At 50.6% G+C, this 27,754-nt stretch overlaps 1 protein-coding gene across 2 annotated transcripts in view; it reads right to left on the bottom strand.

The window, feature by feature from the left end:
- ELP2 (elongator acetyltransferase complex subunit 2) overlaps window positions 1–27,754 on the bottom strand; it is a 1,316,635-nt gene that overhangs the window by 1,099,792 nt on the left and 189,089 nt on the right. For both annotated transcript variants that reach the window (XM_069620606.1, XM_069620607.1), the window contains exon 3: window positions 11,036–11,106. In XM_069620606.1, the coding sequence (XP_069476707.1) occupies window positions 11,036–11,106 (71 nt within the window). The remainder of the gene's footprint in view (window positions 1–11,035; window positions 11,107–27,754) is intronic.

Here is a 27,754-nt window from a genome sequence, read left to right as displayed (position 1 = left end):
CATGCAAAAGGATCCACATTCTGAACTCGGCACCAGTCGCAGAACTTACGCCAACGGCAACGGTACAGAGACTTTGTTGCTGGCTTTCGGGCCGAAAGCAACACCTCCATCACGGCCGCTGCGTTACCTGAGGGCAAAGAGGCAACTGCCCGAGCGGCCTTGGCACCACGGGTACCCTGTCGTCCACCTCTGGTACCCCTGCGTTGGCCTCTTTGACTGCCAGCTCCTCTCGCTTTACTGAAGGATGACTAATAGCGAAAGGAGCCACCCCTCCACTGCTATCCCCTAGGACGAAAAGGCGGAGGTTGGCGAACTGCAGCGCCCAACGACTTCGCTGCAGCTTTCGAGGTCTGCAACCTCTCAAGGCTCTCGTCAGCCTTGCTGCCAAAAAGGTGTTCACCGTCAAAGGGCATGTTGAGGAGCCGAGACTGCACATCAGGAGCAAACCCCGACTTCCACAACCACGCAAACCTGCGTATCACGGTGCTCACCGCCATGGACCTACTGACGCATTCAGCCAAGTCCAAACCTGACTGAACGGACTCACACATGGCATCCTTACCATCCTGGACCATAGCAAGGAAACCATCCCGTTCGTCCCCTTCGGGAATATGTTCAGCCGCTAACGCAACACAGTTCCACAGAGTGTGTGTGAAACGAGACAAGGCACAAATGGAGTTGGCCGCCTGAAGCGCCATACCACCAGAAGAAAACACTTTCTTCGCCCAGCCATCAAAACGTTTGTCGTCCCTATCAGGAGGGATGTTAGGGTACGACGCCTGCTTTGCCGGGGCCGTGGCCGCCTGCACCACCAAACTCTCCGGAGTGGGGTGCCTGGTCAAGTAGCAGGGGTCGAAACTGGCTGGACGGTATTTTCGCGACAAGGATCTGCCTACCACCGGGAGACTCTCCGGAGCAGGCCAAGCCGCCGCCACCCTTCTCTGTAAAGCCATATGGAACGGCAGTACCGGATCAGTTGGGGGACCAACATCAAGGATGTCCGTCAGATCATCCTGCACAAACTCCCCTGGGGGAGCAGACAATCCCAAGTACTCAGAAACCCTAGCCATAGGGCGCCGGTACGAGGAATCGGCATGAGAGCCAGGCTCAGGCCTACAAAACTCCACCTCCGGAGAGGTGTCCAGTCTACTGGCATCATGCAGTGACTGTCTCAAATCGTCAAACTGACTATGGCACGAGACAATTTCATCTGGAACCTGACTAGGAACCAGGCCATCAGAATCCTCATCCGCCTCTGAAATATAGTCCAGGTGGCGAAAAGAAGGCACCCGAGAGTGCTTGCTCTTAACCAGAGCCTTCCTAGGGGGTTCTCCCGTGCCACGGGGTACCTCCGACACGAAAAGCGTTGATGGCGTCGAGCGAATCGGCGCCGGCGTCGAGAGAACCGGCATCTGCGGCGAGAGGATCGGCGTCGACGTCGAGGAAATCGGCGTCGACGTCAGATGCAGCGCCTCCAGCATTGGCGGCGTCGACACAGCCCTCGAGGCCGGAGCCCCGAGCGTGTCCCTCGACGACCTGAGCGTCGACGACTTCCTCGGAGCCGGAGCCTCGAGAAAGCCTGTCGACTCCCTCGACCCCTCAGACGTCGATGTCTTCCTCGAAGACCTCACAGGTGCACACGGTCTTGAACGCGTCGAGGACCGGGACCTGGAACGGGTACGTCAAGAACGAGTCTCCTTGTCCGAATGGGACCTCTCCCGTGACTCGTGCCGACCACTCTTGCGAGCGGTGTCTCTCGACCTCTCACGACCGACCCCACTCGGGGGCGCGGACGGCTTAGTACCCTGCGACTCAAGAATCGCCAGCATTTTCTTCCCGAAGGAAGCCCATTCCTCCGGCGTCGCACGGCTGGTGGGGTAAGCGACTTGCCGGGCAGAGTCCTCCGAAGAGGACCTGGAAGACGACCGGTGTCGGCGCTTCCAAGAATGCCTCGAAGAGGCTGAGGAGTGGCGAGACCGACTCCTAGAAGGAGACCCACGAGACTTCCGACGATGACGCGGAGAGTCACCCCTCGAATCATCCGTCGAAAGCCCCGCAGACTTCGACTTCCTGGGCTTGGACACCCGACCTACCGACAACTTCTTCTTACGTTCGCGTAAGGCTTTGGACGTGAGCGACTGGCAGTCGATACAGTCATCCGTGTAGTGGGCCTCCCCGAGGCACCAGAGGCAGGCGTCGTGCGAGTCCGTCACCGACATCTTGGACCCACACTCCCTGCACTTCTTGAAACCCGGACGCGGGGTCGAAGACGAAGTAGAAGACATCTTCACACGAAGGATTTTCACAAAACGAACAGGTGCGAAGAACCGAGAAGAACAGAACTCCAAAGAGTCGAGGCGTGAACCGAGAATCACGAAGCAACACGTTCGCGGAAAATACGGAACTGAGGCTACGGGCGTCGTGCGTCCTACTTATCACATCGGATGACGTCGGAGGAGGTCCTCGACAACGGCGCATCGACGTCATCGACGCAGGACGCAGAAAAAAGTTTCCGAAGCAGCACAGCTGTGGTGATTACATGTCATAGATATGGAATACTTCGGAGGACCCAACCCCCTCGAAGTTTAGATATTTAGGCATAAATATATACCATAAGATAGAAGCAGAGCACGAGCATAACATGGAGAAAGCTGTTGAAAGCATAAAGAATAGCATGGCGTTCTGGACCAAACTACCCCTGGCCATTTTTTTTATTTTATTTTAAAAATGTTTTTATTGGCATTTCTTAAATTAACAGGGCACCATCAGTATACATAGATGCCAACACGCAGCATATAACACAAATTTAAGAACATTAAAACCAAACAATAACCAACAGTAACTGTTTCCAAATGCGTATCGTCATATTAGTTTACATCCCCTTAGAGTAGGGTAATTTCGTAACGCATTCCTGTAGCTTTTATATTAGGTACTTATAAATGTATGAAGTTACCAAGGATAAAACTTCCAAAACTAAACAACGACAGTCTACATATGGAAGGATTGTCCGGCTCAGATGGGTATGCCACCGGTGAAAGTTCCATTTATCGGGAAGTGAGGGGGGCAATGGTCAAGATGAGATCGTCTCTGTTTCAATGCTCGGGTTCAGGTATAGTGATGATGGTGAAGTTCTTCAGGGGGGCTTATGATCTGCGCTGAAGTGTATGTCTCTCAGGAGGGCCTTCCAAGAGTCAAGGGTGCCACTCGTCATGTCTCCTCCTGGGGGGATTCCATCTTGCCAGGCTCTGGTTTCGGCCGTGGTCCATCTTTCTAATTCTCTCAACCAGCGTTCATGCCTCGGACCTCCTGGTGTCTTCCATGCCATGGCTATGGCTCTCTTCGCCAGTATACATGCGATATCCATCAGCTTTATGACGTGCTTGTGTTTGCTCGACCTAGGGTAAGTCCCTAATAGGCATTCTCCGGGTGTCCACTCATATCTGCGTACTCCGGCGTCCGTGCAGGTCTGTTGTACTCTGGACCACAACGCCATTGCCTTGGTGCAGGTCCAGAACATGTGGATGAGATCAGCCTTGTCGGTCCCACACCATGGGCATGCTGAGGAGGCCTGTTTGTTAAAGGAAGCCACCCTGTGCGGGGTCATGTACGTCCGGTATAGAACATTTAGTTGTATCTGGCCAAATCTAGAGTTCCTCGAGACCTTCTTGGGGTATAAAAGTACTCTCTCCCATTCTTTGTCTGTGAGTGCAGTTCCGAGATCTACTTCCCATTTCGCCTTTAGCGCCGAGCTTTTGGGATTAGGCTTGTCGTTGAGTCTTTTATAAAGTCGAGAGACAGGTTTCCAGCCATCCGTAAGGTCGTGCATTTCTTGCAACAGCGGGTCCGGGGTGGGTTGCTCCGGCCAGCTGTTCCAGTTCTTCTTAGCGATTTGTCTGATGCGATGATACCAGAGAAATTGGCCGCTCGATAGCGCTTCGTTGGTCTGTAAAGATTCGAAGTCCCTGAACTCGCCATCCTCAAACATGTCTCCCCACGTGTAAATTCCAACGTCCTCCCATCTCCTGGCTATTGAGAGATCCGTTTGTGTCTTGCATATATCAACCAGGATGGGGTTGTCTGGAGAGTAGGGGTGTTTCACTCGCCTAATGTAGCAAGTTCTGGACCAGATCTGCCTTCCCAGTTCGACAATCTTGGGGGCACCGGATTTCTGTTGTAAGGGGTTCCAAAGCGTTTCTCTGGGGAGTACTTTGGAGAAAGCTTGTCGTATCAGTCCCAGTTCAGCCGATGGCTCGTCCGAGATCCATTTAGTCACGTGGCTGAGCTGTGCAGCGAGATAATATAGCTGGAGGTCTGGGAGTTGTATTCCTCCTTCCTTATGCGGTAGGGATAGGGTAGCTGAAGACAATTTGTGCCTGGTAGGGCCCCACAGGAAGTCCCTGATGAGTGACTCCAGTTTTTTAAAGAAGGGCGGTCTGACGTAGTGGCATATGTTGGCAAAGAAATATAGAAAACGGGGGAGAACTATCATCTTGATAATTGCTGCTCTTCCTACCATCGCAAGTGGGAGTCTTGACCAGAATTTCATAGATCTGCGGAGGTTGGTTATTGCTGCTTCAGTATTATAGCCGTGTGTGATCTCCGGTGTGTGGCCCACCTTGATTCCTAAGTACCGGAACTTGTCGATTTGCCACTTCACCCCTATATTCGGGAGTTCTGCCTCGTCTAGGCCTCTCAAGCTGGCCAAAGGGAAAGCTGAGGATTTCAGTCTGCTGAATTTGATCCCGGAGTATTTCGCAAAGTTGTCCAGTACTTCCAGTATGATTGGTGCGTTGGCTTGGGGGTCCTTCAAGTATAGTAGCACATCATCCGCGTACAGGGATATTATATTGTGTTCGTTGCCTACCGTGATGCCTGCATCAAAAAACTGCTTCCTAAAGTATATGGCAATCGGCTCCAGGCCCAATATATATAGCATGGGCGATAGCGGGCACCCTTGTCTGGTGCCCCTCTGTATTTTCCAGGGTTCGGACACCATTCCGCCGGTCTTTACCCTTGCTACGGGAGAAGTATAAAGCACTGTGATCCATCTGATGAAGCCATCGCCAAACCCAAACTCTCTCAGTACCTCGACAAGCCACTCCCAGTAGATGGAATCAAAGGCCTTGATGGCGTCGAGCGATAGGATCGCTAGGTCCTCTTTGCTCTCGCAGGTTTCGGCCATGACGTGCTGGAGTCGTCTCAGGTTGGCCGTAGTATTGCGTCCTGGAACAAAGCCATTCTGATCTTCGTGTATTAGGGACCCAACCACCCTAGCAAGTCTGCAGGCCAGTATGGTGGTAAGAATCTTACTGTCGTAATTTAACATTGCCAAAGGGCGGTAGGAGTCACAATCGTTGGGTGGTTTGTTCGGTTTAAGCATGGGAATTATTATCGTCTCTTTCATGGTGTTAGGTAGGACCCCATTTTCATAAGCCTCCTGATAGACCCCGTGGAGAATCGGGGTGAGAGTGGTTTTATAAGTTTTGTAGAATTCGGGCGGAAGGCCGTCGCTTCCTGGGGTCTTACAGGTGGCCAGTGATCTGATTGCTGCTGTCACATCCTCGGCCGTGATTTCCAATTCTAATGCTTCTCTTTGTTCGCTGGATATCCTAGGGAGGCCTATCTCTTCAAGTGTGTCTCTAATATCCTCCCTGGATATTTGTGTGTCATGGGAGTATAACGTGGAGTAGAATTCGGCAAACGCCTCATTAATACCCAGTTGTGTCCTGTGCCGTGTCCCTTTTTCATCGAGTATCTCCATAGGGAGGTGTTTGGGGTGTTCTCGCTTGCACAACCAGGCCAGCAGTCTTCCGGGTTTGTCGGACTCCCTGTGGGATCTAGCGGTGTATGTTGCAAAATCAAACTTCTCCAGTCTTTCCCAGGAAGATCGGCATTTCTCTCGAGCTTCCTTCAGTCTCCCTTCAGCTTCCGGTGTAGTGCATGAGGTGGATTCCAGTCGGAAGATCTCTTTTTCCTGTGCTTCGAGCTCGGTCCTCAGTTGCCTACCAGTGCCCCCAGCTTTGGATATTATTTCTCCTCTGACTACAACCTTCATGGCCTCCCATAGTGTGCTCCAGGTGGGTACTGAGCCTTTGTTAATGTCAATGTATTCCTCAAGTTTTTCGGCGAGGTCCTCCCTAAACACAGGGTCGGCGAGGGTCGCCGTGGGCATTCTCCACATGGGGATTGGAGGTCTAGGCCTCCTGACTTGCCATAGCATTAGCAATGGGGAATGGTCAGAGATTGATCTTACCAAGTACGTTGTGGTTCCAACCAGTGAGGCTAGTTCTCTGTCGACAAACAAGTGGTCGATTCTTGTGTAGACCTTGTGTGGGGCCGAGTAGTAGGAGTAATTCCTTTCTTCGGGATGCTGCTCCCTCCAGATGTCGACCAAGTCGAGGTGTTCCAGCGCGTCCGCCAAAGCAGACGTCGCGGGGTTGCTTGGATGGGGGGGTGGTGTAGACCTGTCTTTAGAACCATCAATTACACAATTAAAGTCCCCTCCCCATATGAAGGTCTTGTTTCGATGGTGTGCCACCCGTGAGCATATTGCCTTGAGATGCGAAGGTATTCCATGTTGCGGAAAGTACGAATTGACTAAGCAAATTGGAGTCTGTTCAATGGTGCCCCACATTATTACGTACCTTCCTTCCTTGTCAGATTCGAACCCTTGTAATTGGAAGGGTACATTCGGGTTCACCCAGGTGAATGCTCCCCTCGAGTATTTGGAGTAAGGTGATCCTCTCCCGGTCCCAGCCCATTTGTCCGCTAGCTTAGACATGGCTTCTTCCGTGAGATGTGTCTCTTGCAACATTGCAATCGATATTTTCTTCCTGCGGAGGTAGAACTGTATTCGATTCCGCCTCAGATATGAGTTCATCCCCCTCACATTCCACGCCATTACTTTAAGGTGTGACGCCATCGGAGCAGTGGTTCATGCCCGGCAGGCCACCCCCCGGCGGGAGTCTGGGTCGATCCTGGTCGTGAGTTATGTAACATACATCCTTCTTGCCCTTTTTCGGCGTCAGTGATATGTAGACTGTGTAACTAACAAAACAATTAACAAAACTTAAACTGGTGCGCCCAGCGACTACATCGTCGTTGTGGTGCTCAGGCGCTCTCAAGCCGTATAGACCCATCCGGGTATCGGGCGTGAGGTAGGTTGGGTGGGTGGTCGGCCCGACCTAAGTTGTTTGCGGGGGATAGGGCTGGTGTCTGGCGGCGAGGCCGAACGAGGGCCGTTTCTGTGTAGTTGACTGTTAATTGGATTACCTTCCATGGTCCGGCCGCTTGTGGTCGACGTGTCCTTATATGGGGTCGTGTCTCATGCGGTCTGGGGAGCGTCCGTCCCTTCCGCGAGGTTGTTATCTTCCAGCCACATATTGGCGGCTGTTGGATTTTCCAGAAATATCGCCCGTCCCTTGAAGATGACCTTCAATCTCGAGGGGTAAAGGAGCATGTATTTCAAGTTAAGCTGTCTTAGTCTTGCTTTCACTGGTACAAACGAGTTTCTTTCCCTCTGTACTTTCTGGGTATAGTCAGGGTAAATAGCGATTTTAGAGTTGCCCCGTTCTATTGGACCTTCCTCTCTGGAGTACCTCAGGATGGTCTCTCTGTCTTGAAAGTTGAGTATTTTGGCAATTATGGGGCGAGGATGCGAACCAGGTGGGGGCCTCTTTTGGAGGGACCGATGAGCCCTTTCGACTGAGAATCCTTGGGTTAGCTTCTCTGCGCCTATCTCCTGTAGTATCAGAGACTCAGTGTAGGCCGTTGGATTCGGGCCCTCACTTCCCTCAGGCACTCCCAGTATTCTGATGTTTCCCCTTCTGGCCCGACCCTCGGCTTCCTCAGATCTTGTCTCTAGTGCCGCCACCTTCCTCTCCAGGTCTATGACTTTGGCTTTCAGGGCTACGGTGTCTTCAGTCATTTCACAAATGGTTGTCTCAGCGTTTTTCACTCTCTCAGTCAAGTTTCTGGCATCCTGGCGTATGAGTTGGATGTCGGATCTGAATTCATCCATTTTAGTGTTTATGTGTGTTCTCAGCGAAGCTATAGCCTCCATTACTTGGGTATGGTTGTCAGCTTTTTCACCCTCCGTTGCCTGTGCCGGGTCCGGGGTGGGAGGGCAAGTGTGCATAGGGGTTTTAGATTTAGTGGAAACATACGTGTCCATAGTAACTGACTTCCCCTTGTTCCTGGCAGCCATCTTCAAGTCGTGAGCTGTTCTACGTGCTGTAGAGTCAAGGCGTACAATTTGTGAAGTGATCCGGGTGAACTCAGGACTGGACGGGTGTACCAGTCTGTTTGCGTTAGGGCCAGGGGGCAGAATTATGGCCGTCAGCACAAAGGGGTTAGGAGTTAATTTCTTGTGCCCCGGGCCCTATTGCGGATACTTGGTCCTCAAGGGTCCGTTCTACATTTACGTCCGGTGGACGGTTACTGGGGCGAGGCCATTCGCCTCTGCTGGTTGTGTCACCCCAAACTTGTATGGTGGGCGCAGTGGGTGATTCCCTCCGGCTCCTCACCTGATCTGTCCGCCTCCGCTTCAATGAGGTCAGGTAATCAGGAACCCGCCGCCTCGCTGCCTCCTTGCCGCTCCTCTCCCAGGTCGCAGGCTCGAGCCACCGGGTGTCCGGGTGAGTGTGCTTGGCGTCTCCGTGCTCGATGCGGGCCGCTGGGCCGTGATGGGAAGGAGTTCTGGATGGGTGACTCCGGGCCTCACGAGCCGCTCCCTCTGCTCCAGGCGGTTCACGGTCCGTGCCGTCCCCAATGCCGCTCCGGGCGGGAACCCCGCAGTAGTCCGGGACGAGTCTCACCGAGGCTCAGTGTGTCGTGTAAGCTCCGGGAGGAGCGCCCACGGGAGCCGCAGCGGTTGGCTTCGCCTCCTTAGAGGAAGGCTGCATTTATCGGCGGTCTGCCATCTTGGATGCAGACGAGGACGGGCAGGGGGGGACCGGATCGAGTGCGGTCCCTCTCGTCGTGGTGGTCCGTTTTCGCGGCAGAGCAGCTCTACCTTATCGGGGACCGCTTCCTCCGTCCTCGGAGTCGCTTTTTCGTCTCCGAGTGTGTAAATCAGGTCGGCAACAGGATCTAGAAACGGCGCCTCGGCCAGAGCTCGGCAATTCAGCCTCTGCACGCCATGAGCTCCAGGCCACGCCCCCCTACCCCTGGCCATGATGGGAAGAGGAGCGCTGCTCAAAATGGTGGTTTTACCCAGACTGCTGCATTCTTTTGTAAATGTCCCATTTTTGCTCCCAGACACTTCTTTGCTAAACTTCATAGCCAGTGCAGGGGCTTCATTTGGCCTAATTCCAGGAATAGGGTGGCCCTGTGGAAATTACACAACTCGTGTGACAGGGGAGGCATAAACCTACCAAATTTTGAATTGTATTACCAGGCGGGACAGTTTATATATTTTTCCAGATGGCTGGCCGCAGAGAATTCTGCGGAAGCTAGGCTCTTGCAGGGCGATTCGTCCCCATACTTTCTAAAAGAGACAGTCTGGTTGCATAAGACAAAAGTGGCGGAGTTGGGGCGATTGTTGAGGCTGGGCTGGGAGGTCTGGCATAGAGCATGGAGAACTGTGGGAGACCCGGACCCGCTATCCTCGCAGGCCCCGTTGGTGGTGCTATGTGGTGAGGACTCCCAACTGATCAAAGGGGTCTGCAAATACTGGGAACCGGTGGGCCTGGCTACCCTTGGAGACATATGGCAGGAGGGGGAGGCAGTGGAATTCCAAAGGTTGCTGGAAGAGACTGGGGTGAATAGGGGGCCAATATATCACTTACACCAGGATCATGAAACGGGTGAGGGAAAGGTGGCCTGAAACAGTATTTGCAGAAGAACCCGATGCCACCATAGAAATGATGTACGATGTCTCAGAGGGCGGGCACGAAATATCGCAGATATATGAACTCCTGAGTACAAAGGCGGGGAAGGAGTTGTCCCAGTTGAGGCTTGACTGGGAGGGGGACGTAGGGGAACCCATGACAGAGGGGCAATGGGATAGATCCCAAAGATACCATAACAAAGTGTCCCAGAATGCAAGACTCCAGCAGATCCAGTTATATATCACCCACAGAGCGCAATTGACCCCTGGCAGAATAGCTAGGTTTGGTGGCTCAGCTACACAGAAATGTCCCAGGTGCGGAGAGGAGGAGGCGGGGCTGGTGCACATGTTCTGGGCTTGCCCAGAGGTGAAGAGATTCTGGGTAGAACTGAAGACGAAAATGGCCAGCCGGGGGGGTGGTGCTGGATGTGGAGTCGGCTTGGGCATGCATGCTGGGGAGATTCCCTAGGCCACGTACCCTAAAACATATTAGCAAAATTAAAGACTTGGCCTATATTTTGGCCAAGCGTAGAATAGCAATGTGCTGGAAAACGGCCCACAGCCCTAGAGTAGAGATGTGGTGGGCAGACCTTCTTAAATGGGCAGAGGCAGAAACAGCAGTCTGGTATGAAGCAGTCAATAGAGGAGGGGAGGAGGAGGTAGGCCCCCTGATGGCCTGAAGGCAACTGGTGACCTCAATGGCGAACCCCCACCAGGGTAACCATGATATGGAAGACCAGGAAGAGATAATGATAATTGAGACACCTGAAGATGCTCAGGAAGACGGTACGGTAACGACGGCTCAAAGTTTTGGGGCGGGAGGGAGGAGGACGGAAGAGAGCAGAGAATAATGTAATAAATTCAATTTGAAAATGTACGTCCGAAATGGTTGTAATGTTTGGAGTGTTGTTTGTTTAAAATAATAACAATTGTTTAAAAAAAAAAAAAAATACTATATACACAATAAAAAAAATATTTTAAAAAAAGTTCAATAAATACCCTTGAACTGTGACCACTTGTGTCGGTCTTCACTGTTTGATACCATACCTTCCCAACACCATCCTCCAAACAAACAGACATGTCACTCTCTGGCATCAAGGCACAAGGTGGTCTTCACAGGAAGGCAAATTAACAAAAGCATGTAATGGTTTATAGTTTCAGATTCACTAATTACACAAATGATTGAGGTTGTGCAGATCTGCCTACCTGGTTCTTCCTCAGGTGCCAAAGCATTACATGCTTATCAGATCCCCCAGAAACCAATTCTGTCTCCGGAGCTGCATAAAAAAATAAAAAAATATTTTTTTTCCAAACCGATTCCTGGTGTTCCACATATAAAGCTACACTAGACCTTCTAAACTACTTGCACAAAACAGCTACCATTTCGCTTGGCTAGGAATTGTTTTTTTTGCAGATTCCGATAATCACAATATTTCATTATATGAAGAAGTCACTTATCCAGTACTAATAGTTTGTTTCGCAAAACCCTGATACACAATCTTTGCATGTACTGCCCTTACTTTGCATGTACTGCCCTTAAGTGTGAGCAATTTTAACACTATGCACCTACCCCTTTATCAAGATGGAGAGGACTACTATACATTTTTATTTTTCACACGTGAGTGGAACAATGCAAGTCTAGTGGCCAGGTGACTAGTGAGCAGTTGTATGGATTCTTGGTTAATACTTCTCATGTAGAAACCATTGTTAACATATGTAACTAATTCATCTTTCTTTTTAATTTTCATGTCGTGAAGGCACTACCACCATAGGTTTCACAGTGCTCGATCCAAACATCATTAGAGATCATATGGCAATTAGTCTCTACAGTAGAACAATTCGATCTTCAGTTTTCTTTGGGAAAGTGGCGAGATTGTCAGTTTTTTACGAAGATCGATCAACACCAAGTTCCATAGTTTAGCTGTCAACACAGCACTAGATCTGGTAAATGCCCTTGAATGCTTAAAGGCATGCATGTGCATGAGGCAGCTATAGGCCGATGGCTGTGGAAGATGCTAGCCATATAAAATGCTGGTTGATGTTAAGAGGAGAAGTAAGAGTAAGTAACTTAGTCTCCAAAGCACATATCAGATGTGAGCTGATCTGGGGGTATGGTATTGTTTATTTATTAGTGGCAATCCTGGCCATGGAGTTTTGCAAGATCTGCACCTTCTTAATAGACGATGCATTGGAGCCAGCATATAGTGAGTTGCAATAGTATAGTCAAGATCCCACCAAAGCTCTGACCAGGATAGCACAAGAAAAGAACAACTTACTTTCTTACCTGGTAACGTTCTTTCGATGGGATGGTCCGACAACATATTCCTCGGAAACTTTTTTCGGCGTCTGCGTCTTGCGTCGATGACGTCGATGCGCCGTCGTCGAGGACCTCCTCCGACGTCCGACGTCATCCGATGTGATAAGTAGGACGCACGACGCCTGTAGCCTCAGTTGTAGTTTTTTCCCCCAGAACGTGTGACATTAGTCAACTGCCAGTCAGACACAAAGCCTTGCGGAACGTAAGCTGCAATCGCAAAAGAAATTCTGCAGCGGGGAAGGCAGGGCGGGAGCGATATGGAATACGTCGTCGGACCATCCCATCGAAAGAACGTTACCAGGTAAGAAAGTAACTTGTTCTTCGAGGGGATTGGGTCCTCCGACGTATTCCATATCTATGACAGACTCCCAAAGCAGTACCAGAGCAAGGAGGAGGGAAAGAATTTAGAATAGCCAATCAAATAGCAGAGCAAAGGACCGCCTTGCCAAAGGCCAGATCCTGTCCCCGGATGGAATCGTGGGAATAGTGACGTACAAATGTATGTACTGAAGCCCAGGTGGCTGCATCACAGATGTTGCGAATAGGAACACCCCTCTGCAGGGCAGTAGACGCAGCCACACCCCTGGTAGAATGGGCTCGCAAGCCAGCCGGTGGGTCCTTACCCGCCAAGCGGTAACACTCCGAGATGGCTAAAATAATCCAGCGAGACAAAGTCTGTTTCGTCACAGCTTGCCCCAAACGCTTTCCAGCGTAACCAATAAAGAGTTGATCGTCCACTCTGACCCGGGACATGCGTGAAACATAAAAGCTTAAAGCTCTCCTAGGATCAAGCCTATGGAGCCTCTCCTCTTCCTTACCAGGATGCGGAGGAGAATAGAATGCCGGAAGAACAACCTTCTGGGCCAAATGAAATTCCGACACTACCTTCGGAAGAAAAGAAGGACGAACTCTAAGGACAACCCTGTCCTTGTGAAATACAGTGAAGGGTGGCTTAACTGAAAGTGCCTGTAACTCACTCACTCTGCGAGCGGAAGTAACCGCAACTAAAAACACAGTTTTCAGAGTTAACAGCCTCAAAGGGCAAGAATGTAAAGGCTCAAACGGAGCACCCATAAGAAACTTAAGAACAAGGTTTAAATCCCAACCGGGCACCAGGAAAGGTGACGGAGGGAACACATTAGTGAGCCCTTTCAGAAACTGTGAAATTAAAGGGATTTTAAAGTAAGAACACTCTTCAGACGAGCGCTTAAAGATGGACAGCGCCACCAGGTAACCTTTAATGGTACCCACTTGCAAGCCCCTGTGGGCCAAAGAAGGTAAAAAGGACAGAACCATGGGGATGTCACATGCAAAAGGATCCACATTCTGAACTCTGCACCAGTCGCAGAACTTACTCCAACGGCAACGGTACAGAGACTTTGTTGCTGGCCTTCGGGCCAAAAGCAACACCTCCATCACGTCCTCAGGGAGGTCCCAATCCCTATACCTCAACCTTTCAGAAGCCAAGCGTGAAGGTTGAGGGATCCGACCTCTGGATGGAGAACCTGACCCCCCTCCCGTGAGAGCAGATCGTCTCAGTAGGGAAGACGATGCGGAGGGCAGATGGACAAGTCGAGAAGGTCCGGGTACCACGTCCTCCGAGCCCACGCCGGAGCAATGAGGATCATCCGGGAACCGAACTTCCGTAACCTCCGCAGCACTTGCGGGATGACGGGGACTGGAGGAAATGCGTACAGCAGTGGGAACGACCACTCCATCACGAACGCGTCTCCTAAGGCTCCTTTTGGAGGAAATTCCCGCGAGCAAAACCTTTCGCACTTCCGGTTGACACTGGAGGCGAAGAGATCCACTTGAGGGGTCCCCCAAAGGGCGAAGATCTCCAGGAGAATCTCCTGAGCCAACTCCCACTCGTGAGAGATCGAGCTCTGCCTGCTCAGAGCGTCCGCCGTCACGTTTTCGTCTCCGGCCAGATGAACTGCCGAGATCGAAAGTTCCTGCTGGATGGCCCAGAACTCGAGCTGCATCGCCTCCCTGCACAGAGGAAGTGACCCTGCCCCCCCTTTTTGTTGAGGTAGTGCATGGCTACTGTGTTGTCCGTCAGGATCAGGACACTCTTTCCTCGCACAGTCGGCAGAAAAGCCTTCAGGGCTAGCCTGACGGCCCTCAGCTCCAACAGATTGATATGGAGTCTGGACTCCGACGGAGACCAACGACCGCTGACTGTCAGCCCGTTGGCATGAGCTCCCCAACCCGTGAGGGATGCATCCGTCACGATCGTCACCTCCGGCCAGGGAAGCCAAAATGGAGCCTCCTTCATCAAGTTGCCTTCGACGGCCCACCACAGAAGGTCCCGGGCGACCGAGGGCGGCACCTGGACCGGGTCCGACATCCTGCCGGAGGACTGCGACCATTGCGTCTTGAGCGCCCACTGCAAAGATCTCATCCGCAGGCGAGCCTCTGGCACCAGAAGAATGCAGGATGCCATGAGGCCGAGCAACCTCAATAACTCGAACGCTGGGAGCGTCTGGGCATGCTGAAACTTGTGCACCATCTGCTGAATGTGAAGAGCCCTCACCTGGGGAGGAAAACAATGCCCAGGGAAGTGTCGAGCACTGCTCCGATGTACTGGAGCCGCTGTGTTGGCGTCAAATGGGACTTCTTTAAATTGAGGGAGAAGCCCAGCCTGTGAAGGGAGTGGCAGGTGACGGACAGATGATCCAGGACTTGCTCGGGAGAGCTCCCCCTGATCAACCAATCGTCCAGGTAGGGGTAGACGTGAATCCCCCCTTGCCTGAGATGCGCTGCCACCACCACCATGAGCTTGGTGAAAACCCTCAGGGCGGAGGTCAATCCGAATGGCAGGACCCGAAACTGAAAGTGCGAGTCGCCAACCGCGAACCTCAGGTACTTCTTGTGCTTGGGATGGATCGGAACATGGAAGTAAGCATCCTTGAGGTCGAGTGACACCAACCAGTCCTGAAGCTGAAGGGCCTGGAGGACTTGAGAGAGAGAGTAACCATCTTGAACTTGTCCTTCCTGAGGAGTCTGTTCAAACCGCGCAAGTCCATGATGGGTCTCAATCCCCCGTCTTTCTTCGAAATCAAAAAATAAGGGGAATACCATCCCTTGTTCCTCTCCGCTACAGGCACCAGTTCTATGGCGCCTTTCTCCAGCAGGGCTTGAATTTCCTGCGCAAGGAGCGGATCCGGACTCTGCAAAGAGAGGTTCCCCGGTGGATTGTCGCGAGGCCTGTGCCGAAAGGGAAGACAGTAGCCGTGGGTTATGATCTCCAGAACCCACACATCTGAAGTAATGGCACGCCACTCTACAAGATGCTGCGCCAGCCTTCCCCCAACCGGCGAACCATGGGACATGGCCTCATGACTGAGTGGGAGCGGCCGAGGCGTTACCTGAGGGCAAAGAGGCAACTGCCCGAGCGGCCTTGGCACCATGGGTACCCTGTCATCCACCTCTGGTACCCCTTCGTTGGCCTCTTTGACTGCCAGCTCCTCTCGCTTTACTGAAGGACGAGTAATAGCGAAAGGAACCACCCCTCCACTGCTGTCCCCTAGGACGAAAAGGTGGAGGTTGGCGAACTGCAGCGCCCAACGACTTCGCTGCAGCTTTCGAGGTCTGCAACCTCTCAAGGCTCTCGTCAGCCTTGCTGCCAAAAAGGTGCTCACCGTCAAAGGGCATGTTGAGGAGCCGAGACTGTACATCAGGAGCAAACCCCGACTTCCGCAACCACGCAAACCTGCGTATCACGGTGCTCGCCGCCATGGACCTACTGACGCATTCAGCTAAGTCCAAACCCGACTGAACGGACTCACACATGGCATCCTTACCATCCTGGACCATAGCAAGGAAACCATCCCGTTCGTCCCCTTCGGGAATATGTTCAGCCGCTAACGCAACACAGTTCCACAGAGTGTGTGTGAAACGAGACAAGGCACAAATGGAGTTGGCCGCGTGAAGCGCCATACCACCAGAAGAAAACACTTTCTTCGCCCAGCCATGAAAACGTTTGTCGTCCCTATCAGGAGGGATGGTAGGGTACGACGCCTGCTTTGCCGGGGCCGTGGCCGTCTGCACCACCAAACTCTCCGGAGTGGGGTGCCTGGTCAAGTAACAGGGGTCGCTACTGGCTGGACGGTATTTTCGCGACAAGGATCTGCCTACCGCCGGGAGACTCTCCGGAGCAGTCCAAGCCGCCGCCACCCTTCTCTGTAAAGCCATATGGAACGGCAGTACCGGATCAGTTGGGGAACCAACATCAAGGATGTCCGTCAGATCATCCTGCACAAACTCCCCTGGGGGAGCAGACCATCCCAAGTACTCAGAAACCCTAGCCATAAGGCGCCGGTACGAGGAATCGGCATGAGAGCCAGGCTCAGGCCTACAAAACTCCACCTCCGGAGAGGTGTCCAGTCCACTGGCATCATGCAGTGACTGTCTCAAATCGTCAAACTGACTATGGCCCGAGACAATTTCATCTGGAACCTGACTAGGAACCAGGCCATCAGAATCCTCATCCGCCTTTGAAATATAGTCCAGGTGGCGAAAAGAAGGCACCCGAGAGTGCTTGCTCTTAACCAGAGCCTTCCTAGGGGGTACTCCCGTGCCACGGGGTACCTCCGACACGAAAGGCGTCAATGGCGTCGAGCGAATCGGCGCCGGCGTCGAGAGAACCGGCATCGGCGCCGAGAGGATCGGCGTCGACGTCGAGGAAATCGGCGTCAACGTCAGATGCAGCGCCTCCAGCATCGGCGGCGTCGACACAGCCCTCAAGGCCGGAGCCCCGAGCGTGTCCCTCGACGACCTGAGCCTCGACGGCTTCGACGACTTCCTCGGAGCCGGAGCCTCGAGAAAGCCTGCCGACGCCCTCGACGCCTCAGACATCGATGTCTTCCTCGAAGACCTCACAGGTGCACACGGTCTCGAACGCGTCGACGACCGGGACCTGGAACGGGTACGTCAAGAACGAGTCTCCTTGTCCGAACGGGACCTCTCCCGTGACTCGTGCCGACCACTCTTGCGAGCGGTGTCTCTCGACCTCTCACGACCGACCCCACTCGGGGGCGCGGATGGCTTAGTACCCTGCGACTCAAGAATCGCCAGCATTTTCTTCCCGAAGGAAGCCCATTCCTCCGGCGTCGCACGGCTGGTGGGGTAAGCGACGTGCCGGGCGAAGACCTCCGAAGAGGACCTGGAAGACGACCGATGTCGGCGCTTCCGAGAATGCCTCAAGGAGGCTGAGGAGTGGCGAGACCGACTCCTAGAAGGAGACCCACGAGACTTCCGACGATGACGCGGAGAGTCACCCCTTGAATCATCCGTCGAAAGCCCCGCAGACTTCGACTTCCTGGGCTTGGACACCCGACCTACCGACAACTTCTTCTTACGTTTGCGTAAGGCTTTGGACGTGAGCGACTGGCAGTCGATACAGTCATCCGTATCGTGGGCCTCCCCGAGGCACCAGAGGCAGGCGTTGTGCGAGTCCGTCACCGACATCTTGGACCCACACTCCCCGCACTTCTTGAAACCCGGACGCGGGGTCGAAGACGAAGTAGAAGACATCTTCACACGAAGGATTTTCACAAAACTAACAGGTTCGAAGAACCGAGAAGAACAGAACTCTAAAGAGTCGAGGCGTGAACCGAGAATCACGAAGCAACACGTTCACGGAAAAAACGGAACTGAGACTACGGGCGTCGTGCGTCCTACTTATCACATTGGATGACGTCGGAGGAGGTCCTCGACGACGGCGCATCGACGTCATCAACGCAGGACGCAGACGCCGAAAAAAGTTTCCGAAGCAGCACAGCTGTGGTGATTACATGTCATAGATATGGAATACGTCGGAGGACCCAATCCCCTCGAAAAGACCTTACCTGTCAGAGTAACAATAATTAGAGTTTTCATAGTGACATTACTTTGGAGAGTCATAGATAAAGTAGAATCAAGAATGATGCCTAATGATTTAACCTTTGTTTGCACTTCAATAATGTGATCCCCAATTTAAAATCTGGTTAAATAAGAAATGCCTTGTGAAGTGCTGATGGCGAGGATATCGGCAGAATTTTGGTCTTACCTTGATTCAGCCCAAGCCATCTGTCCCACAAGGTACTATCAATCAATCTATGCTCTTTGAATGTCATGTAATATTCCTCCATACATTTGTTAACATTGTCAAACGCACCAAAAAAATTGATCTGTAGCATTGCCTGAACAAAGCGAACCGAAGCAGTAACATTTTTGTGAAAACAATATATTTTAACAGAAAACCTGATTGCAAGACCAGACTAGAATTTTGCAGATGTCAAGAGGTTTCACAATGTTGAGAGAATAACCTCTTGATGGAATGCACAGTCAACGAGCTACAAGGAAGGCAGCATCCTCGAATACCTCCGGTTTTAGCTCTGTCCTGAAGCCAGATGGTCTTCGCAAAAGGCGCAAAACAACAAGCAATGTTCAAAATATTTTATTGGGGGAGGGGAGGTGTACAAGCTTGGACTAAGACGGCAAAAAAAAAGAAGAAAAAAAAAAAACTAAGAATGCCTCTCATATCTTTCCAAATGGGATTAATTCAGAGCTCCTGCACAGTCGCTCACACCCTTCGGATAATGTTGGTCTTTCTTGATCTTCTTGTTTTTTTTGGCAACATCTGTGGGTGGTGTGGTAAGTCAGACTCAATACGTTTATTAAGTACAAAAGGAAAGGTGGCCCATTTTGCCTCAGCTCTTTGCCCTACCTAATAAAATAATCAAGGGAGCACATCAGGATGTCCTACAACTAAATCCCATCCTCTGTTCAAAACCTTATATACCCAAGTTCTGTCCACACCACTAACACACAACGTACACATAAACTCAATCAGAAAGTTCTGTGAAGGAATTTTGCTCAACCATGGCAATGGTGGCTGGTTTCTAACAACCATCCAAATGTCTCTCGGGCTTCTCTCAGGCCACATGCCTGATTGCACAGTATAAAGTGTCTCTTTAATCTTCCCGTTAACCGGTTGTGGTGCTTGATCCGGACCCCCACCCAAATGTCTATACCTTCTTGCAGGCCGCCTGCCTGGTTGCCCACTTCAAGCCTCAGGTTTGCCCAATGTCTCTGTATTCTTTTCTCTGATTTGGATAACAGTCACTATTGCCTTGGGCAGACATGTAGTTACCCAGTCCTGAACTATAGTGTTTCTCAGTCTTTGGGTTTCTCTTCCTTCTCTCTGTTTGGGAGGCTTGTTGTCCGCACCTTCCGCTGGCGTCCGGCTTCTCGCACCCCATCTTGATGTTCGAGTTCTCACACAGTCTTGGGATTTGGGGTCTCAATCCACCTTGGGGTTTAGTTTCACATACCCACTCTTGGGGTCTCGAGTCACTTTCTCTTACTCCGCCTTGGGTTTTTGCTTCTTTTACCCAGTCTTTTGGTCTCATGGCTTTTTCCCCACTATGGGGCTTTTCAGTTCTGTCCCCACTATGGGGCTTCTTGTAGCTTTCCCCACACCAAGATAGTTTGGCGTTCACCCCATCTTCGGGTATCTGGTCGGTCACCCAGTCTTGTTGTCTGGTCGCGTCCCTCTACCCTGTTCCCTGGAACAACCACGTTCCTGGTCTGTCCTAGTGACATTCCTCAGGGAAGGCAGTCTCCCTGGCTGATGCAGAACTGCGGTTTGGCTTCTTTCCCGGTTCCCTTAGTCTGTTCGGCTTTGTCCGATGTTGTTCACTGATTCGTCCACGCTGTGAACTGCAGGGTGTCGGACAACCACTTCTGGAGTGGTTGGAACTTCTCTGCTCGATTAGCCGAGCGTGTCAGGCTTAAGACTGTCAGGGTGAGAGCAACCTTCAGTGGGCTTATTGGCTACACCGCGTAACACGCCTTCTGTGTTGGGCTATTTCCTGTCTCTGCATTCCAGGAGGACGTCTCCTCTTGTGCTACCTCTGCAGGATTTTCTCTTCCCTTTTCTTCTCTCTTGGTGTTGCTCGAACGGCCCCTTTAAGGTTCTAGATGAAATGAGATTGGGCAATTTGTTGATTCTGTGGTTCACGTAAAGAGGGTCTTATCTCAGGGTTGGAAACCATATGAGCCATTTCCAAAGGATCATACACACAATTATCCTGATCAATCCATATTTACCCAACACACAAATGGGACTCTTCACATGCAGGAGGATGAATAAAATACCTTTTTGGGAGGGGGTGTGGCGAGCCGAGAATCCAGTCGGATGCTTTCTCAGTGAGCTCCGTATCCCACGCCTTCAGCAGGGCCCAGAACCCCCTCAAATGTGATCACCAGACACCCAGAACCATGGAGCAAGGGTCGGCAACCTTTGGCAATACCACCTGGTCCTGATATGCCAAGCAGAGCCAAGGCTCCAGAGAAAAGAAGCAAAATGAAAGCTCCGGCGACACTCACCCAAAATGGCAGGCGCACAGACAACGGAGACCAAGTATTACACCATGCTATCTCCACACTGTACCAGGACTCACGGCTTTCGGGGCACAGGAGCTGTCCCGACTCAGAGAAAGATGGGAGAGAGAAGTGGGCCCACTGGAATCGGAGGAATGGGTAGAAGCATTAAATACCAAATACTGCATCAGACATACTACTCCCGTGCAGCGATGGCACTGAGGGGGGTGCTAGACAATGGGAACTGCCTGAGATGCGGAAGAACGGAAGGGACCTTCTTCCACATGGGGATTCAGGACTTTTGGCAGAGGTGCATCCGTACCGTAAGATCTCTGGGGTGTTGGGGACCCCTGTTCCGCAGGACCCGAAATTGTTACTATTGGGAATCTGGGGGAGGCGGAATTCACTAAATATGAGAAGATATTCCTTGCTGTGATATTGGGATTGGGGAAGAGACTCACGGCTGCAACTTGGGGCTCTACGGACATGTTGAGCCTCAACCGCTGGGCCAATGAAGGGGACAGATGTGGGTCTCTGGAGTGCCAAATCTATAATGCCAGGAGATGCCCTGGGAAATTCCAGAATATATGGGGGAAATGGGTGGGAACTGTGGGAACACCAACCAAGAAATGCCCTGGTGGGTAGATGCAGGTCCACCATGCACTGAAAGAACTGCGGGCAGTCACTGTCCCCTCCCTGCTAACCCGGGACACCTTGCAACCATGCTTTGCGACATTTGTTGTTCCTTATGTGGTTTTATTTGAAAAAATAAAACTTTTTTTTTTTTTTTTTTTTAAAGTTTACACCATGTGAATGAAGCGTCCCCCCTGGCAGTGAAATCAGCAAGCGGCAAAGTGTCCCAGAAATGTGCAGTCACCCTGCAGGAACCCAAACGCAGACGTCGGAGACAAGGGCTAAGCTATGTGAATGAAGCATCTCCCCTGGCAGTGAAATCATCAAGCAGCCAGGTGTCCCTCATGCATGCGGTCACCCTGCAGGAACCCTAACGCAGACGTCGGAAGAAGCAAGAACAGAGGGAACACAAGGCAGCGCTGGACGAGAAGCCTGATCTCAGGTGGATAGGTGAGCGACTAAGGAGGGGGAGCTGCAGGGGCTGGACTCCCCCTCAGAATACCGATCAGGATAGACCCAAGCACCGGGAAGACGCATATAGAGCCCGGAATGTGTCCCTTCCAGCACGAACATTCTGCATGAACAGGGAGGGAGGCTGCAGAGTCAACGGCGGAGTCGCAGGGAGAGGAGGGGGCTCAGAGGCACTGCTAACGAGAGTGAATCCACAAAATAACGCAAAATATACGGAGAGGCCCAGCAACTATCAGGCTACCCGGAGGGGGAGAAAAACACACAGAGATAAGTGAGACAGAGCAAAAGAACAAGATCGACATGCATGCAGAGGGACACCCAGGCCCACAACCGGAGACACATAAGATCGGATAGCCCTAACGGGGAGTCTCCCTCGCTCCCTCACTCCCCGGCTCCTTTTGTGGAGCTCTTCCCGGATGAGAGGGGAAGCGAATTGAAATAATTACCACCTAAGCTAGGGGATGTGGAGACTTCTAAAGAGGCTGAGAGACACAGAAAATGGAGAATGGCAAAGCACCTGAAAAAATTGAAGCCCCCCCCCCCCCCTTTCGGGCGACATCAAGGCCATGATGCAGAACCATGACTCCACAAAGAGACAGACTACTACACAAATCCACTTGCCCGCCAATCCCGGGACAAGTCTAGAGGGGGAGGACCCACCCACGAGGCGCTCGGATCTGCAGGAAATGCTGGCCGAAATTAAGAAAGAAATAAAGGATTGCATAATCAGTCTCAACAAATCCATCACAGATCTGAAAAAACAAATGCTATCAATCGAGAACAGGGTGGAAGAGATGGAGACAACACTTTGTGAGCAGGGATACGAGTAAGGATAACTAGCCAAACAAATGGACTCCTTTGAACAACAAATGGAATGGGTGGTAGCGAGGCAAGAGGACAGCGAAAACAGATCCTGAAGAAACATAAGGCTCAGGGGGATACCAAGGGCAGTTGCGGAAGCTGAACTTCATGACTATGTTCAAGCACTATTCCAACAGGTGCTGGGAGACTCTGCGGTTGAGAAAGTGGTGCTGGACCGAACACACAGAATATACAATGCCTACCAGCAAAAGAGAAATCTGGTGCTGGATGTCCTCACAAAGGTGCACTTCTTTCGGGCAAAGGAACAGATCATGAAGGGTGCACGAGGAGTAGAACCAATCACTTTCCGGGACTCCCACATTACCCTCTACCAGCATATGGCCCAAGCTACACTGATGAGATGAAAGAGGCTTCCGGTAGTCACAAGTTGGCTGCAAGATAAAGGAGTCCACTACAGATGCACTTTTCCGTGTGGACTTCGCTTTGAATACCATGGTAAGACATACCGCATAGCGAAGGAAGAGGAAATGGCGAATCTAACGAGTTAGGATGATACCCCACATTCAAAAGGACCCGTCGCCAGAGAGAGAGTCCGACAAGCGCCCTGGACGCATAACTAAGAAGGAAGGATGGCGACAGGGGCGTTCTTATTCAAAGGGAGGGGGAGGGGCTCAAAGCATAATGATGACAACTGAAGAGGACTTAAGGTGAGGTAAAGGGTCCACATAATCATAACAGAGATTTAGGGGGACAAGGAAGGAAGCAATAAAGAGCTCCAAAGAAGGGTGCCGGGAACAAAGGATGTGTGGGGGGGGGGAAGGCTAGCGGGGCTGGAAAGAGTGCCGGATTGGTTCACCCACAAGGATTAGTTGTTATAACTGGTGGAATATGCAAAAGAATACTAAGTTGGGGATGTTGTGGGGATTTGTGTTGAATTACTTACTGTTCTTGTGGGATGGTTATATGGCTCGGATCTTATTGAGGACAGGGAATTGAGGAGCAGTGGCAACCGAGAGCTCTACAACCCTTTGAGTATGGCTGAGGTAAATATGGTAACTCACTGATGAAACACTGCTCTATAATGAGACGGCTGTCAGAGCTTCGGGCATCTATTCCTACAGTAGACAAGCCTCCTACCCAAAGATGAAAGGAGGATGACACATTGTGCCTTCCCCAAACTATATTTTGGAATTGGTTCAAAACGATTATGTAATCGAGCCCTACCTAAATTGGGAGCAAGCCTCATTTACCCAATTCCTCATCATGTAATTGGTTATTTATAACGCACTTAATACCCAGAGGTTTCGAAGCACAGACTCGGGATCGAATCTGTGTTGATCCAAGTTGTCTTGCTTCCAAGACGAGCGCATTGCCCCTGAGCTATCCTCCTGAGACAAGTGGGACAAAAACAAAGTGGGACAAGTGGGAAATCAAGTGGGACAAAAACAAAGGGGGTGGCGATTCTGCTCGGAGCCTCACTGAAATTTCGGAAGCAGGTTTGTTATGAGGACTCAGAAGGGAGATATTTGGTACTTAAAGGCACTTTGGGAGGCCAGACATACTTGAATAGCAATTTATGGTCCATATGAAAAGCCAGACTATTTCTTGGGTACTGAGCGCTAGGAAAATTGGGAGTTGGTGCGAGGGCCAGGTGGTAATCAGAGGGGACTTCGACTGTGTCATTGACCCCACACTAGATAAAATATTGCCCCTCACAGCTAATGACAATAGAAATCGTCAGGCTCTGGGGAAATTCTTCCAAGATTTGGAGCTGATAAAAGCTTGGAGATTCTTCCACAACACTGAGAGGAATTATACACATTATTTAGTAGTGCACAAGGGATATTCGAAAATAGATATTGTCCTGGTCTGGTCTGGTCAACGCTAATCCCCCAGGTGATGACAATAGACATCGGGGCCAAATATCTCATGTACCATGCTCCAGTGATATTACAAACTGAGAAGCATGGGGGTAAAACTGAGAACCGGAAGCAATGGCAGCTGAACGAATTAATCCCAAGGGATATTGCTGTTGGGGCCCATATAGAGAAAGTGATCACTAACTACTTTAAAGAGAACGACAATGGGGAAGTGGATTGGCGTATGGTATGGTATGCAGGGAAAGCGGTGGTATGGTGGAATTTATCTCTCAAGCTGTGTCATACATATGAGTGAAGGAAACATTGCACACGGAACTGGAAAGGGAGGTTTAAACGGCAGAATCAAAACACAAAAGTAAGCAATCACACAAAACACTACGAGCATTGCGAAAGCCTGGAGCGCGGTTAGAGGCACATATGCCGGACCACTCACCTCAAACCTTGTTGAATACTAACCAAACATACTGCATCCAAGGGGGCAAGGCTAACAGCCTGCAAGCAGCTAAACATCGGAAGCAAAAAACCCATAATTATATCCCATAGCTACAAGACAAACAGGGCACTCTACACACTGCGGACGCTGATACATTAAGGATTATGGAGCAATTCCATACAAGCTTACTGAAGCAGGAAGAGATGGATCCGGGCTGCCAAACAACTTACATTGGAAATGTAGATCTGTCCCGGATACTCGATGAGGAAAGGGAAATCTGAGAAAGGCCCATCACGGCAGAGAAAATCAACTAAGCCATAACATTCTTACCGGATAATAATACGCCCAAACCGGATGGTTTCGGGAATGGATATTACAAAACCTTTAGATCCCAACTGATAGCCCCCCTGACATGCTTAATTAACAGAATTAGAGACGAAGGAACTGTCATAGAGGATATCGGTAAATCCACCACAGTACTGGTCCCCAAACCAGGAAAAGACAAAACTGATTGTACCAACTATTGCCCCATCTCCTTACTGAATAGTGACGCTAAAATCTATGCTAAGGTTCTGGCAGGGAGATTAGCTCGAGCCCTTTTCGGGGATAATCCACGAAGATCAAGCTGGATTCAAAACACGCAAGACAATATACGAAGGCCAATAGACATTAGATTTGGGAACTAGAATGAAGCAGAAATTCTCTATAGCAGCCCTTGATGCAAGGCGGGCCTTCGATAGTCTAGACTGGGGGTTTCTAAGACGCGAGCTCGTAGCATCTGGTTGCGGGCCAGCATTCACGCGGATGGTACTCGCTAACTTCCAATTGCCAACAATGAAATTCACGGTAAATGGGCAATTTACTGTACAGGTCAAAATTTTGAGAGTTACCCGCCAGGGGTGCCCCTTTTCACCATTAATATTCACTATGGGCATTGAACCATTGGTACCATGATTAGACAAGATCACGAGATTCTGGGAGTAGAAAGTGCAGGGGGGATGCCCAAAATAGCACTGTACGCTGATGACTAATACTATTTCTGAGGGACACAAAACAAACATTGCCGAAAGTGATATCAAGACTATGGGAATTTGCGGCAGTCTCAGGATTCGCTATTAACTTCAATAAATCTAAAGCCCTTAACATAACAGATGACTAGAACAAAATACTGGAGCTGAACAAAGGCCATCCACGGACCTGGGAAGACAAGGGCATAGAATACTTGGGTATAACCTTAACAAAAGGGTATGAGGAGATTTATAGGGCAAACATACCTCCTCTGTGGAAACAGTTGTTAGAGGATCTCCATAGCTAGGATACACAAGAACTCTCATGGTTCGCCCGAATAGCGGCGGTCAAAATGACAATACCCTGATTGTTATACGTAGCTAGCTCACTCCCTACAGAGATACCAACTTGGATGATTAAAACCCTACAGACAGCAATGATTTCCTTCATATGGCATAAAAAGAAACCAAGGATTCATAGGATGGTTCTTCTCTGCTCAACATGGAGGGGGGATTGGGAGTCCCAGACGTCAACAGGTACATTCTAGCTGCCCAAATAGCACCCATATTAAGGTGGTCAGAATCCGAAACACACAAGGGCTGGTGCAGAATTGAATAGGAAGTTATCTCCATCCCACTGAGCGCATTGCAGTCCCTGAGAAACCAAAATAGGGGAGCGGAAAGCCAGCTACTAGAGGCAACAAAAGCGTCACTTTGGAGATGGGATCAGGCACTCAAATTGTGGAAAACAACCCTGGGATTAGGGCCCCACAGCCCAATGAGCTGCAGAGCAGACTTCACTCCGGGAAGGAACACAGCCTACTGGGAGGGATGGGAAGGTCGGCCCAAACTGAAATTAGAAGACTTCTATCACAATGGGAACCCACTACTCTTTGAGAAATGCAAGCAGAAATGTCATAGGCGAGGGAGAGCGGTACAAGTATATACAAATCAGACAGTGGATTTCTCAAAGGGAGGTAAAGGAAGCAGGTACAAGGGCACCATCGGGACTTGAACTAACTATGCAAGAGGGATCGGTTGCTAATGGAATCTCGAGAACTTAACAAGCTTAATAATGGAGAGATCTTGTCAGATCATAAATTGTACCAGTCAGGTATGGCAACCTGCTGGAACCCTGCGGGTATGCGTAATACTCTCTTGCTTCGCGGTTGCGGAATAAAACGTGGTGGTCGGCTGTAGCCGCACTGAATTCTCAACGCTAACAAAATCTCTCCATTATTAAGCCTCGGATGAAGAGCACGTCTATACTCGAAACACGTGTCAGGCTGAATCAATTGTACAATAAAGACTTTTTGCAACTGACGCATACTAGAATTTAACTAATTGGCCCTGTGTGATTGGAACTCTTTCATTTCAACATACGTTTTCATTGTGGTGTACACAGGCAATGTACCCACACTAACCAGTCACCTGCTAAGAAAAACACTGTATCATTCCGGTCTGTCTCTTCTCTTTTCTGATTCCACTCAAAGTGCCTTGTTATTGCCTACAGACAGTTCCGGTCACGCTCTGGTATTCCCATATCAGCGTGATCAAGAGGAGTTGAATCTTCTGTGTTCTTGTTGTTATACTCGTATCCAAACACTCTACAGCTGCTACCAGAATGCTACCTTACTTTTCGCTTAACGTTTTAGAACATTCTGATCTCCCCCATATTCAAAACAGTACAGCTAAGCGCACTTTCGGGATGCTTTGCAGGAACCTATTCAGTGCACCTACCAGACTCTAGTACATCCCTCGTGCCGTTCGGGTGCAGTTCCCATACTAACCTTTCCTATCCTATTTCATTGTTTCCCTCTGGATTGAACACCTTAATCATTTCATGACAACTGTTCCATACTGGTAAGACTTACCAACTATTAGCTCCTTTTTTCCATCAGATACCTTTCAGACACTAGTGTATAAAACAGCTTTATTTTTCTCTGTCTTCTATTATAGTGAGCTTGGATCAGGTTGAAGTGCTAGCATCTC

The sequence above is a fragment of the Ambystoma mexicanum genome, chromosome 5q (assembly GCF_040938575.1).
Source record: "Ambystoma mexicanum isolate Mex_15411 chromosome 5q, UKY_AmexF1_1, whole genome shotgun sequence".
NCBI classification, from domain to species: Eukaryota; Metazoa; Chordata; class Amphibia; order Caudata; family Ambystomatidae; genus Ambystoma; species Ambystoma mexicanum.
The sequence above is the reverse complement of the archived record's forward strand: the minus strand, read 5'-3'. Positions and strand labels throughout refer to the sequence as shown.